The following is a 14,729-nucleotide window of genomic DNA, read 5'->3' on the forward strand; positions in this document are numbered from 1 at the left end:
AGCATTTAACTGACCTGCAGGGGTGGGTTTGAACAAACTGGGCAGTGGTCCTCACTTCACCATTCACCTACTCTAAATCATTTACTGATGCTGAGTTAACAATCTACATTTCCATTTTAGTCAGCAGATGCTCTTATCCAGAGCGACTTACAATTAGTGCATTCATCTAGATGCTACAACAACATATCACAATCATAATAAGTACATTTTCCCTCAACAAAGTATTTATCAGCAAAATCACTGCTCGTGAGAAAAGAGGAGGGGGGTGTGTGAAAATGATTTAAGATACTCTTCAAAGAGGGGGAGGGTGAAAATTAAGGGGCGTGAAAATTATTTAAGATAATCTTCAAAGAGGGGGAGGGTGAAAATTAAGGGGCGTGAAAATTATTTAAGATAATCTTCAAAGAGGGGGAGAGGGTGCAAATGATTTAAGATACTCTTCAAATGGGGGGAGGGTGCAAATGATTTAAGATACTCTTCAAATGGGGGGAGGGTGCAAATGATTTAAGATACTCTTCAAAGGGGGGAGAGGGTTAAAATGATTTAAGATACTCTTCAAAGAGGAGGGGGAGGAGGAAATGATTTAAGATACTCTTCAAATGGGGGGAGGGGGAAAATGATTTAAGATACTCTTCAAAGAGGAGGGGGAGGAGGAAATGATTTAAGATACTCTTCAAAGAGGGGGAGGGTTAAAATGATTTAAGATACTCTTCAAAGAGGAGGGGGAGGAGGAAATGATTTAAGATACTCTTCAAATAGGAGGGGGAGGGGCAAAATGATTTAAGATATTCTTCAAAGAGGAGGGGGATGGGGGAAAATGATTTAATATACTCATCAAAGAGGAGGGGGAAATGATTTAAGATACTCTTCAAAGAGGAGGGGGACATGATTTAATATACTCATCAAAGAGGAGGGGGAAATGATTTAAGATACTCTTCAAAGACAGGGGAGGGGGAAATGATTTAATATACTCATCAAAGAGGAGGGGGAAATGATTTAAGATACTCTTCAAAGACAGGGGAGGGGGAAATGATTTAATATACTCTTCAAAGACAGGGGAGGGGGAAATTATTTAAGATACTCTTCAAAGACAGGGGAGGGGGAAATGATTTAATATACTCTTCAAAGACAGGGGAGGGGGAAATTATTTAAGATACTCTTCAAAGACAGGGGAGGGGGAAATGATTTAAGATACTCTTCAAAGACAGGGGAGGGGGAAATGATTTAAGATACTCTTCAAAGAGGGGGGAGGGGGAAATTATTTAAGATACTCTTCAAAGAGGGGGGGAATGATTTAAGATACTCTTCAAAGACAGGGGAGGGGGAAATGATTTAAGATACTCTTCAAAGACAGGGGAGGGGGAAATGATTTAAGATACTCTTCAAAGAGGGGGGAAATTATTTAAGATACTCTTCAAAGACAGGGGGGGGAAATGATTTAAGATACTCTTCAAAGACAGGGGAGGGGGAAATGATTTAAGATACTCTTCAAAGAGGGGAGGGTGAAAATTAAGGGGTGTGAAAATTATTTAAGATACTCTTCAAAGAGGGGGGGAATGATTTAAGATACTCTTCAAAGACAGGGTAGGGGGAAATGATTTAAGATACTCTTCAAAGAGGAGGGGAGGAGGAAATGATTTAAGATACTCTTCAAATAGGAGGGGGAGGGGCAAAATGATTTAAGATATTCTTCAAAGAGGAGGGGGATGGGGGGAAATTATTTAATATACTCATCAAAGAGGACGGGGGGAGGGGGAAATTATTTAAGATATTCTTCAAAGAGGAGGGGGATGGGGGAAAATGATTTAATATACTCATCAAAGAGGAGGGGGAAATGATTTAATATACTCTTCAAAGACAGGGGAGGGGGACATGATTTAAGATACTCTAAAAAGACAGGGGAGGGGGAAATGATTTAAGATACTCATCAAAGACAGGGGAGGGGGAAATGATTTAAGATACTCTTCAAAGACAGGGGAGGGGGAAATGATTTAATATACTCTTCAAAGACAGGGGAGGGGGACATGATTTAAGATACTCTAAAAAAAGACAGGGGAGGGGGAAATGATTTAAGATACTCTTCAAAGACAGGGGAGGGGGAAATGATTTAAGATACTCTTCAAAGACAGGGGAGGGGGAAATGATTTAAGATACTCTTCAAAGACAAGGGAGGGGGAAATGATTTAAGATACTCTTCAAAGACAGGGGAGGGGGAAATGATTTAAGATACTCTTCAAAGAGGGGGAGGGGGAAATTATTTAAGATACTCTTCAAAGACAGGGGAGGGGGAAATGATTTAAGATACTTTCAAAGAGGGGGGAATGATTTAACTCTTCAAAGACAGGGGAGGGGGAAATGATTTAAGATACTCTTCAAAGACAGGGGAGGGGGAAATGATTTAAGATACTCTTCAAAGAGGGGGGAATGATTTAAGATACTCTTCAAAGACAGGGGGGGGGAAATGATTTAAGATACTCTTCAAAGACAGGGGAGGGGGAAATGATTTAAGATACTCTTCAAAGAGGGGGGAATGATTTAAGATACTCTTCAAAGACAGGGGAGGGGGAAATGATTTAAGATACTCTTCAAAGACAAGGGAGGGGGAAATGATTTAAGATACTCTTCAAAGACAGGGGAGGGGGGAAATTATTTAAGATACTCTTCAAAGAGGGGGAGGGGGAAATTATTTAAGATACTCTTCAAAGACAGGGGAGGGGGAAATGATTTAAGATACTCTTCAAAGAGGGGGGAATGATTTAAGATACTCTTCAAAGACAGGGGAGGGGGAAATGATTTAAGATACTCTTCAAAGAGGGGGAGGTGAAAATTAAGGGGTGTGAAAATTATTTAAGATACTCTTCAAAGAGGGGGGGAATGATTTAAGATACTCTTCAAAGACAGGGGAGGGGGAAATGATTTAAGATACTCTTCAAAGAGGGGGGAATGATTTAAGATACTCTTCAAAGACAGGGGAGGGGGAAATGATTTAAGATACTCTTCAAAGACAGGGGAGGGGGAAATGATTTAAGATACTCTTCAAAGACAGGGGAGGGGGAAATGATTTAAGATACTCTTCAAAGAGGGGGAGGGTGAAAATTAAGGGGTGTGAAAATTATTTAAGATACTCTTCAAAGAGGGGGTGGAATGATTTAAGATACTCTTCAAAGACAGGGGAGGGGGAAATGATTTAAGATACTCTTCAAAGAGGGGGGAATGATTTAAGATACTCTTCAAAGACAGGGGAGGGGGAAATGATTTAAGATACTCTTCAAAGACAGGGGAGGGGGAAATGATTTAAGATACTCTTCAAAGACAGGGGAGGGGGAAATGATTTAAGATACTCTTCAAAGAGGGGGGAGGAGGGGAATTATTTAAGATACTCTTCAAAGAGGGGGAGGGGGAACATGATTTAAGATACTCTTCAAAGGGGGGAGGGGGAAATGATTTAAGAAACTCTTCAAATGGGGGGAGGGGGAAATTATTTAAGATACTCTTCAAATGGGGGAGGGGGAAATTATTTAAGAAACTCTTCAAATGGGGGAGGGAGGAAATGATTTATGATACTCTTCAAAGGGGGGATGATTTAAGATACTCTTCAAAGGGGGTGATTTAAGATACCCTTCAAAGGGGGGTGATTTAAGATACTCTTCAAAGAGGGGGAGGGTTCAAATGATTTAAGATACTCTTCAAAGAGGAGGGGGAGGAGGAAATGATTTAAGATACTCTTCAAATAGGAGGGGGAGGAGGCAAATTATTTAAGATATTCTTCAAAGAGGAGGGGGATGGGGGAAAATGATTTAATATACTCATCAAAGAGGACGGGGGAGGGGGAAATGATTTAAGATACTCTTCAAAGAGGAGGGGATGGGGGAAAATGATTTAATATACTCATCAAAGAGGAGGGGGGAGGGGGAAATGATTTAAGATACTCTTCAAAGACAGGGAGGGGGAAATGATTTAAGATACTCTTCAAAGACAGGGGAGGGGGAAATGATTTAAGATACTCTTCAAAGAGGGGGAGGGGGAAATGATTTAAGATACTCTTCAAAGACAGGGGAGGGGGAAATGATTTAAGATACTCTTCAAACACAGGGGAGGGGGAAATGATTTAAGATACTCTTCAAAGACAGGGAGGGGGAATGATTTAAGATACTCTTCAAAGACAGGGGAGGGGGAAATGATTTAAGATACTCTTCAAAGACAGGGGAGGGGGAAATGATTTAAGATACTCTTCAAAGAGGGGGAGGGGGAAATGATTTAAGATACTCTTCAAAGAGGGGGAGGGGGAAATTATTTAAGATACTCTTCAAAGAGGAGGGGGATGATTTAAGATACTCTTCAAAGAGGGGGGGAATGATTTAAGATACTCTTCAAAGACAGGGGAGGGGGTAATGATTTAAGATACTCTTCAAAGACAGGGGAGGGGGAAATGATTTAAGATACTCTTCAAAGAGGGGGAGGGGGAAATGATTTAAGATACTCTTCAAAGAGGGGGAGGGGGAAATGATTTAAGATACTCTTCAAAGACAGGGGAGGGGGAAATGATTTAAGATACTCTTCAAAGACAGGGGAGGGGGAAATGATTTAAGATACTCTTCAAAGACAGGGGAGGGGGAAATGATTTAAGATACTCTTCAAAGACAGGGGAGGGGGGAATGATTTAAGATACTCTTCAAAGAGGGGGATGGGGAACATGATTTAAGATACTCTTCAAAGGGGGGATTATTTAAGAAACTCTTCAAATGGGGGGAGGGTGGAAATTATTTAAGATACTCTTCAAATGGGGGGAGGGGGAAATTATTTAAGAAACTCTTCAAAGACAGGGGAGGGGGAAATGATTTAAGATACTCTTCAAAGGGGGATGATTTAAGATACTCTTCAAAGGGGGGTGATTTAAGATACTCTTCAAAGGGGGGGTGATTTAAGATACTCTTCAAAGAGGGGGAGGGTTAAAATGATTTAAGATACTCTTCAAAGAGGAGGGGGAGGGGGAAATTATTTAAGATACTCTTCAAAGACAGGGGAGGGGGAAATGATTTAAGATACTCTTCAAAGACAGGGGAGGGGGAAATGATTTAAGATACTCTTCAAAGAGGAGGGGGAGGAGGAAATGATTTAAGATACTCTTCAAAGAGGGGGGAGGGGGGAAATGATTTAAGATACTCTTCAAAGAGGGGGGAGGGGGAGGCCATATTGGCATGTATATTGGCATACTCACAGAGGCCATATTGGCATGTGTTTAGTGAGTGTGTGTGTTTGTGTGTGTGTATGTGTGTGTGTGCACATTTGTGCATCCATTTGAATGTGTGTGTGTTTTTTCTCTTTATGTGTTTGCGTGTACCTGAGGATGAAGCATTGCGGGCGTCGCTCCTGCAGCATCATGTGGTAGGCCCTCTCTGCTGAGGAGAAGATGTGAGGAGGCAGTGAGGAGCACAGACGCCCTGAAGAACTCAGATACAACTGACTCACCTGACAGAGAGAGAGAGAGAGAGAGAGAGAGAGAGAGAGAGAGCGTGAGAGACAGAGAAACAGGGATAGAGAGACAACATAAGTGTCATAATCCTTAACAGTTACATAGAGAGAATAGTTACAGCCCATTCTTACATGACACACTGACATGCACGCACACACCTGCACGCATGTACGCACACACCACTTGGTTTCATCCTTACACAGATCTAACCTGCGTATACTTTTACAAGTGTGTGTCAGAGGAGACTGGTGGGAGGAGCTATAGGAGGAAGGGCTCAATGAAATGGCTGGAACGCAGTCAAATATGTGGTTTCCATAAGTTTGTGTTTGATACCGGTCCATTCCAGCCATTACAATGAGCCCGTCCTCCTATAGCTCCTCCCACCAGCCTCCTCTGGTGTGTGCGGAACACAGCACTCTGACAAAGTGTGGCTTACAACTCACCAGTCCTGCACTATGGCCACGTAAACCAACAGTCAGAAACAGACAGAGCAATTAGTGGTTAGTTGAAACGGTGGCGTTGAGGTGGCGTTTTAAAAGGCAGTGTTTCAAAGACTGTTTCATGCTGCTAGTCTACTAGTGTTAAGCTTATCTATTCTCATAGGCTGCACTGTAGAAATATAAAACAGTAGTACACATTGTGTGCCATGCCTCGGCCTATACCACTGACTAAACACATTGATTTAGCAGAACATCAAACAGACTAATAGCACTGGGCTGGACTGTCTCCGACTGACTGACTGCCACTTAGATCAGACGGGCATGGAGGCAATGGTGAGATTGGTTGTACACAGCAGGGAAGGTTGGGGGAGAGAGAAAAGGGATGGAGAAAGAGTGGGAGAAAGGGAGGAAGAGAGGGAAGGGAGGGACAGGAGCAGGAGCAGAGATAGCTGTGTCTGACTGTTGGAGGACATCTGAAGGACAGAGCAGCGGAGTTTGAGTTTGTGTAAAATACATACAGAGAGAGAAAAAGCAGAGAAGGAGGGGATGGGCAATGGAAAAAAGAGAAAATACACACATATGCCACCCTGTCACTTGGTTGCCATACAGAGAACACACACACCTACATGTTGCCCTGAAGCCTTACATAACAGCCATTAAATCCTCCCCCACACCTAGTGTATTATATTTCAAGGGTTTCTGTGGCACTAATCATGTACAGTACAGCGTGGCTTCTCTCCACTCCTGTGCTAGCCTGAGACACATCAAACACTACATACAATGTCCACAGGCTCCCTATCCCAACCCAAGCCAAGCCCCACAAACCCAACCCCTAAACAAACATTCCCCAGTCCAGCAAGCCCCAAAAATCCAGCTCCAAATATCCCACCACTCTGCCCAGCCCTTGCCACAGTACCAAACTCATCCTCTGATCCCTTTCTCAAGCCAGACTCAATCAAGCCCCAGGCAGTCCCCAACCCCAAACGTCTGCCCCATCACAGAGCAGATGTGAGTGGGATTGGAGGGGAGGAGAGGAAGGGGGTTGTTTTTGGTGGAAGGGGTAGACAGACATCAGAGGGTAACAGCCTGTTAGCAGCAGCTCACACATGTTGTGACATATGTCTCTCTCACTCTCTCAGGTGGAGTGTGCGTGCGAGGCTTGGGTGTGTGTTAAATTCTGCCAGATTTGAGGTACAGATATGGGGGGAGCGATGGAACTGCCAGGGAAGTCAGGCATCTGTCCGAAACCAAGCTAGGGGTACCCCACCCCCTCCACACACACACCTCCTAAACCCCCGTTTGATGGGCAAACTCTCAGCTGCCATTAGGGCAGTGGGCTGAGTGATGATTGTCATCTTGTCATATTGTATTTCTTCAGACAGTGAGCACAGATTGTCCCACTGATGTGTCTATTCAGCTGTCATTGCTATTGTAGACACACAAGGCATGGTATGGCAAACGCACCACATGTGCGGTACGGCAAACATAGCCTACTATAGGTTAAACCTGTGTCAGAAATAACTAAGAGGGATTACATGTGTACTTTATGTTAAGACTGAAAGAGACATGTTTCTGTCAGCGTTACGTAAATGCACGTCTGATACAGTAAGATGTGTATGCATTACATAAATGCCTGTCTAGGCTACGGCCCAGCAGATATACAGTGTGTGTGTGTGTGTGTGTGTGTGTGTGTGTGTGTGTGTGTGTGTGTGTGTGTGTGTGTGTGTGTGTGTGTGTGTGTGTGTGTGTTTTCTGAACAGGATCTCTCCCTGGCCTAGCTAGTGTATAGTGCAGAGTCAGCCCTCCACTGTATATCACTGACAGGAAGACACTACATTATTAATGGACCACATCAAGGCCCACTTCATCCATTCATAATAAACTAATTATACACACAACAGGAAACTCAATACACACACACACACACACACCACATACTGTTAACATATTCTCTGTGTTATATTGACAAGATACATTATAGAGTATATACAAATACAAAACATAAAGATACACCCTAGCTAGAGGAAAATAAAGACAAAATGTATGTGTTTGTGTCAGCCTAACCGCTAGAAACAGATGTTAATTTGGGATGTTTGAAAAGGTCCTGATAATGTCGTAGGCACAATTATTTGTATTATTTTTTTTAAATCACTGCACTGGGCACAAACTCATGATGCTCGGACCTGAAGCACACTGCTTTGACTGCTCATACTGTGCTATGGCATTTTTCGAAGCTCCAGCAAATATTGAGAATACTTGATGATACTTAATGGTATGAGGTCAGTTGATTTGAAGTGCCCTCCCCAAACCATCGCCCTAACCTTAACCACTAACCCTGTAACCACGTGGAATTAAACCTGTAACCACGTGGAATTAAACCTGTAACCATGCGGAATTAATACATGAAAAATAGACGTTCATCCATAATACAGTGGTTTGCGAAAGTATTCATCCCCCTTGGCATTTTTCATATTTTGTTGGTTTGTAATCATTTGATTTACACAACATGCCTACCACTTTGAAGAGGAAACATATTTTTTTCTTGTGAAACAAACAAGAAATAAGACAAAAAAAAAAACAGAAAACTTGAGTGTGCATAACTATTCACCCCCCCAAAGTCAATCATTTGTAGAGCTACCTTTTGCACAATTACAGCGGCAAGTCTCTTGGGGTATGTCTCTATAAGCTTGGCACATCTAGCCACTGGGATTTTTGCCCATTCTTCAAGGCAAAACTGCTCCATCTTCAAGTTGGATGGGTTCCGCTGGTGTCCAGCAATCTAAGTCATACCACAGATTCTCAATTGGTCTGGGCTTTGACTACGCCATTCCAAGACATTTAAATGATTCCCCTTAAACCACCCGAGTGTTGCTTTAGCAGTATGCTTAGGGGTCATTGTCGTGCTGGAAGGTGAACTTCTGTCAGTCTCAAATCTCTGGAAGACTGAAAAAGGTTTCCCTCAAGTCCCTGTATTTAGCGCCATCCATCATTCCTTCAATTCAGACCAGTTTCTCAGTCCCTACCGATGAAAGATATTCCCACAGCATGATCCTGCCACCCCCATGGATGGTGTTCTCGGGGTGATGCGACGTGTTGGGTTTGTGCCAGACATAACGTTTTCCTTGAAGGCCAAAAAGCTCAATTTTAGTCTCATCTGACCAGAGTACCTTCTTCTATATGTTTGGGGAGTCTCCCACATGCCTTTTGGCGAACACCAAACATGTTTGCTTATTTTTTCTTTAAGCAATGGATTTCTTCTGGCCCCTCTTCCGTAAAGGCCAGCACTGTGGAGTGTACGGCTTAAAGTGGTCCTATGGACAGTCTCTTTGTTGCCTCTCTGATTAATGCCCTCCTTGCCTGGTTCATGAGTTTTGGTGGGCGGCCCTCTCTAGGCAGGTTTGTTGTGGTGCCATATTCTTTCCATTTTTTAATAATGGATTTAATGTTGCTCTGTGGGATGTTCAAAGTTTCTGATATTTTTTTTACAACCCAACCCTGATCTGTACTTCTCCAGAACTTTGTCCCTGACCTGTTTGGAGATCTCCTTGGTCCTTGACCTGTTTGGAGAGCTCCTTGGTCCCTGACCTGTTTGGAGATCTCCTTGGTCCCTGACCTGTTTGGAGAGCTCCTTGGTCCCTGACCTGTTTGGAGAGCTCCTTGGTCCCTGACCTGTTTGGAGATCTCCTTGGTCCTTGACCTGTTTGGAGAGCTCCTTGGTCCCTGACCTGTTTGGAGAGCTCCTTGGTCTCTGACCTGTTTGGAGATCTCCTTGGTCCCTGACCTGTTTGGAGAGCTCCTTGGTCCCTGACCTGTTTGGAGAGCTCCTTGGTCTTCATGTTGCCACTTGCTTGGTTGTGCCCCTTGCTTACTGTTGTTACAGACTCTGGGGCCTTTCAGAACAGGTGTATATATACTGAGATCATGTCACACTTATATTGCACACAGGTAATTGGTTGCAGCAGATCTTATTTAGGGAATTCATAGCAATGAGGTTGAATACATACGCAAGAACAAACTTTTCCGTTTGACATTTTTTGTAATTTTTTTAAACAAGTTATTTTTTACATTTCACTTCACCAATTTGGACTATTTTCTGTATATCCATTACATGAATTCCAAATAAAAATCCATTTAAATTACAGGTTGTAATGCAACAAAATAGAAAAACGCCAAGGGGGATGAATACGTTTGCAAGGCACTGTATGTCAAATGTTGAAGGGACACTATGAGATCTTGTTGGTTACTGTATAATGTGTACTCACCAGTGAAGAGTAAATGGGGAGCTCTTTGTTAGGATTGACCAGGAGGAGAATGTGCCCGATGTAGGTCTGAAAAAAATAACTTGCATTACTTCTTTAACCAAAGAGACATACAGTGAGTGAAATGCATCTCGTTAATAAAATAATGGATTATTACAGTTGAAATACTGTAATATCAGGGGTATACATCTCATCCTGATCTATTGGCGTTGAGGCATCTTGTCTTGACCTGAAGCATGGTCAAACTGCCAGTCACTAAACTCCTAGGGTAAACACAGAAGTTCACATAGAGCCATACCGTCTTAATTGTTGAAGCACAAAGCCCCCTCCCTTTCATGGAGCCTGAAGGTCAACTTAGCACGAACTAAATCCCTTCCCCAAACACAACGAGGGATGGGAGAGGCCTGTGTCAGCACTAATGCTATGGCAAACATGACAACAAACACCATTATGAGAATAACAAAACTCTTCACACAAGTATTCTCCCACGCTGCCACAGCGTTGGATATGCTCATTCCCAAATACACGCTCCTGGGGCATGCGTACACCTTGGCGAACAAGGAAGTGTGATAGAGGTAAGAAAGGCTTTTCTAATGATAACTAAAATGACTAAAACATAGTCAAGAATATTACTGTAATGAGCTTCAGGGGTTCAGGGGATATGGCTGAGATATGTTGCCAAATAGCGGTCTGCTCGGACATGAGACCCTGTCAACGTTTGGAAAAAAAATCAATGCAACATGTAATCAACTTGACATTTAACAGCAACTAACGCTGCAAATCACTTAAAAAACATTACCACCAAAACCCCTTTTAATAAACAGAAATAGCAAAAACTGCATGGGGATAGAGAGGTATTCTTATTCTATTTCAATAGCTATTCCTTCTTCCAACGCACAGACCCTGAGGCTGTTTAGATAGGCTACTAACTGCCAAAATCCCTTCCTCTGACTGAGACATACAGTAAACCCTAACCCTTACAGCTACTACTGTACAGTTACAAGCTGCTAGCCCTACCTCCCACACAAATACCCTGAGGTTGGCTAATTGCTAAACGCTAACCCTCTGTCCCCTAGGAGTGCCCTGCTGGGGTTGGATAGGACGTGTTATCACTAAAACGCTAACATGCTGCTTTGCCTATCCTCAGGCCTGGGCTGAAGGTTAATGAGTTTCAAAGTTACCCACACACACTGTTCTAAGGTCAGTTTTGCATTTTAACCCCTAATGGCAGGATTAGATTATTCTAGATCTGTGTCAGAGGGTAACTTTAACGCAAAGCAAGTTAACTGTGACCCTTACACTTAATCACATGCTCTCAATCTCGTATAGTAGCATCAAGAACAAAAAATTCCACTCCCTCACAACCACCATCAAATCCCCCCAACTGTCATCCATCCCTCCCACAACCCTCTCCAGTCCCTGGGCTTGGCGGTGTACCATCCCTCCATCCCAGCACAAAGCAGCAGGCTGGAGCCCAGTCATCAAAGTCCCAGTCTCTGACCACCCTGATGGGGAGCATATGGAACATTACAATGGCTTTGTCCTCCCTCTCCTCCATCTATTCCCTCTCTCCATGGTTTCCTCTCTCTCCCTCCTCTACCTCATGCTCCTCTCTCATCCGGCCTCCTCTCTCCATGCTCTCTTCCTCCTCTTCTTCCTCCTCCTCCTCGCCCAATATCCTTATCTTTTCCCATCATCTCTTTCTTTCCCTTCTCCTCATCTCATTCTATCCCCCTCTTCTCTGTCCTCTCTCAATCTACCTCCTCCTCTCTTACCTCCCCTCCATATCTAACCAGCCAGTCTCTCCTCCATCTGTAGTTCAGTAACAACAGGCTATTGAAGCCTCTTCACACACAATGATGAGAATAACCAGGCTGTTCCACATTGATCTGGCTCCTGTCTTTAAACAGCACAGTCTCTCATGCTGAGCTATAGACCAGACAATAGACTCAGGGAGATTGGGACAATGAAAGGTGGTTAAAATGACCAGAAGCCGAAAGGAAAAGCGGTGTACAGTATTTCTTATAAATGCAGTCATGGATTTCTTCCATCGAACCAAACGAGCATTGATTCTCCAACATAGGAAATGTCTATTTTGTGTATGTGTGTGTCTGTGTGAATTTGTGCATTAATGTGGGTGTCTGTGTATCCGTGCATGTACATGTGGCTCTTAGTAGTTACTGTATATTCATCCCCCCAGCCATGGCTCAAAGTCCCTGGGCAGCAGACAGTGAGTCTCCTGGGCCACCTTCCAGACACCAGGCCCTGGCCAGAGCTCACACAAATCCATCACACAACAGCCACTATCTCAGAACAGAGAGCTGAGAGGGGGTTGGAAGACTGACTCAAAGAACGTACCACCCCTACAACTCACACTAGCACAGTTACCATTGCCTGGCAACAGAGAGACCAAAAACAGGACTCCCTCCCCTGTCCCAGCCATTGCCAAAAACACCCATCTCTGTCACTGGCCTGCTGGGCTGGAGGGTGCTGGTTCGCCTCCCCAGCTCTGAATCTGGGCAGAGTCAAGGGGAAAGACTGCCCATTGTCCAAGCTGACATCTCATACATCACTCCAATTGTATGTCAGTGTGTCCATGTGTGAATGAGTGTGTGTGTGTGTGTGTGTGTGTGTGTGTGTGTGTGTGTGTGTGTGTGTGTGTGTGTGTGTGTGTGTGTGTGTGTGTGTGTGTGTGTGAATGTTTGTGTGTGTGTATGTTTGTGTGTGTGTATGTTTGTGTGTGTGTTCTACCTACATAAATCTGGTCATTGCCAAAGCGTTTCTGCATCTCGTAGAGCAGGCTGCTGTTTGTGAGTTCACTGAGAGATGCCAGGTCATCATTAGGTGCTGGAGGCATCAGCTTCACCTGCAACACAACACCGCACAGGTTACCATAGCAACCACACATGGATTTGGTGCATGTGCACACTTTTTCATACTGTACATGTACACTTTTCTGTAGTAGAGATGTGAAGTATATAGCAGTAGTGCACATATTGAGTGTACACTTAGATGTAGTGCAGATATTGATTGTACTTGCCTGCTCTAGTTTGCTGTAGGGTCCTGTAGGTCCGTCCAGACCGTTGTCCAGTGAGGGTTGTCTGCTCAGCGCCCCTCCCATCTCACTGAACATGGCACACCTCTCCAACAGACTGTCCCTCTTAGAGAGGGACATGGACAGGGGGGTTCTACAGGGTAGGGGTGGGGGTAAAATGATTACTACGGGTATCATTTGCTTTTGAATACTGATATCGAAACACACTTGAACTATAATTAATGCATAATATAGATAAGTGAGGTCATTTGATCATTTGATGAGTTGATAAAAACTCACAGGTTCTTGACGAGGATGGTGTGGTCGTGTGCGCCTCCATCGTAGCGCTCGTCTGAAGGGGGCGGGGGGACAGAGGGGTCCTTCAGTCTCTCTACCCAGCATTCCTCTGCTCTCAGCAGCATAGCCATGATGGGGTCAGATGCTGCTATGCCTGGAACCAGGACAGAGAGCAAAGGGGATTAATTTAAGAGAGTAACCACTAAGAGTTAACAATGAGAAAGACTGTTTTCACCTCTCTGTCAGACTGTTACAGATGTATTACTTGGTAAGCATTATAAACCGGGTAGTTTGGGTCCTATATGCTAATTGGCTGAAACATTTTAGCCATGTATATCAGACAACAATATACCACATGTATGACGCAAAAATACTTGTTTACTGTTCAATTAATGTTGGTAATCAGTTTATAACAGCAATAAGGCACATCAGAGGTTTATGGTATTTAAACTTGCTTAAAGAAGCAGTCGGGGATCTTAAAATAAGAACTTCCAAATTCATAACATATTGTACAAATTTGAATTTGTAACATTTCATACAAATTGCACCAAAAAACAGGTAACATATCGTAAGCAATGGATGATGTAGTACAGAATGACCAGGGACTCGTTTTGGCTGGTGAACACTACTTTCAAAATGGCTGGTTGAAATGATACATCATCTCTGGAGCATCACTTTAATTATAGTGGTCAAAAGACATTTACGTCACTGATGGTTACTTTCAGTACTTTCAATCATATCTAGCTTGCAAACATGTGGAATGTTGCGTAGACATTGACTTTGTCCTCCAAGATCAATAAGCTGAACATTAACGACAAGTAATATAGACGTACCATCCAAAGCTCTGAATCATTCTAGGCTAATTCACTAAGGGCCTTGTCTTTACCCACTGACCCCACCCCACATCCATATGGATGTGCCTGTGCAGAGTGCAAAGCCCATGGAGGACCTATCCATCTGAGCTTCAGAGACAGGGGGAGTTAAGATACCCTCAGTCTTTAATGAGGTCTAAAAGGGCACAGGGGAGGAGTACTGCTACTGTATATCTCCTCTTTTATTTCATAGAGAGTGACAACCCCCTAGACACCCATATCTCCCCCCTCTCGCTCACACACACACACACACACACACACACACACACACACACACACACACACACACACACACACACACACACACACACACGCACACGCACACGCACACGCACACGCACACACACACACACA

At 43.6% G+C, this 14,729-nt stretch overlaps 1 protein-coding gene across 1 annotated transcript in view; it reads right to left on the reverse strand.

Annotated features, from left to right (window-relative positions):
• Positions 1–14,729, reverse strand: part of LOC115127314 (unconventional myosin-XVI) — a 219,411-nt gene that overhangs the window by 101,782 nt on the left and 102,900 nt on the right. The window contains 5 exon segments of the mRNA XM_065017523.1: positions 5,342–5,469; positions 10,176–10,241; positions 12,928–13,038; positions 13,213–13,360; positions 13,507–13,657. Coding sequence (XP_064873595.1) covers positions 5,342–5,469; positions 10,176–10,241; positions 12,928–13,038; positions 13,213–13,360; positions 13,507–13,657 — 604 coding nt within the window.

Source organism: Oncorhynchus nerka, linkage group LG1, assembly GCF_034236695.1.
Source record: "Oncorhynchus nerka isolate Pitt River linkage group LG1, Oner_Uvic_2.0, whole genome shotgun sequence".
Taxonomy (NCBI): Eukaryota; Metazoa; Chordata; class Actinopteri; order Salmoniformes; family Salmonidae; genus Oncorhynchus; species Oncorhynchus nerka.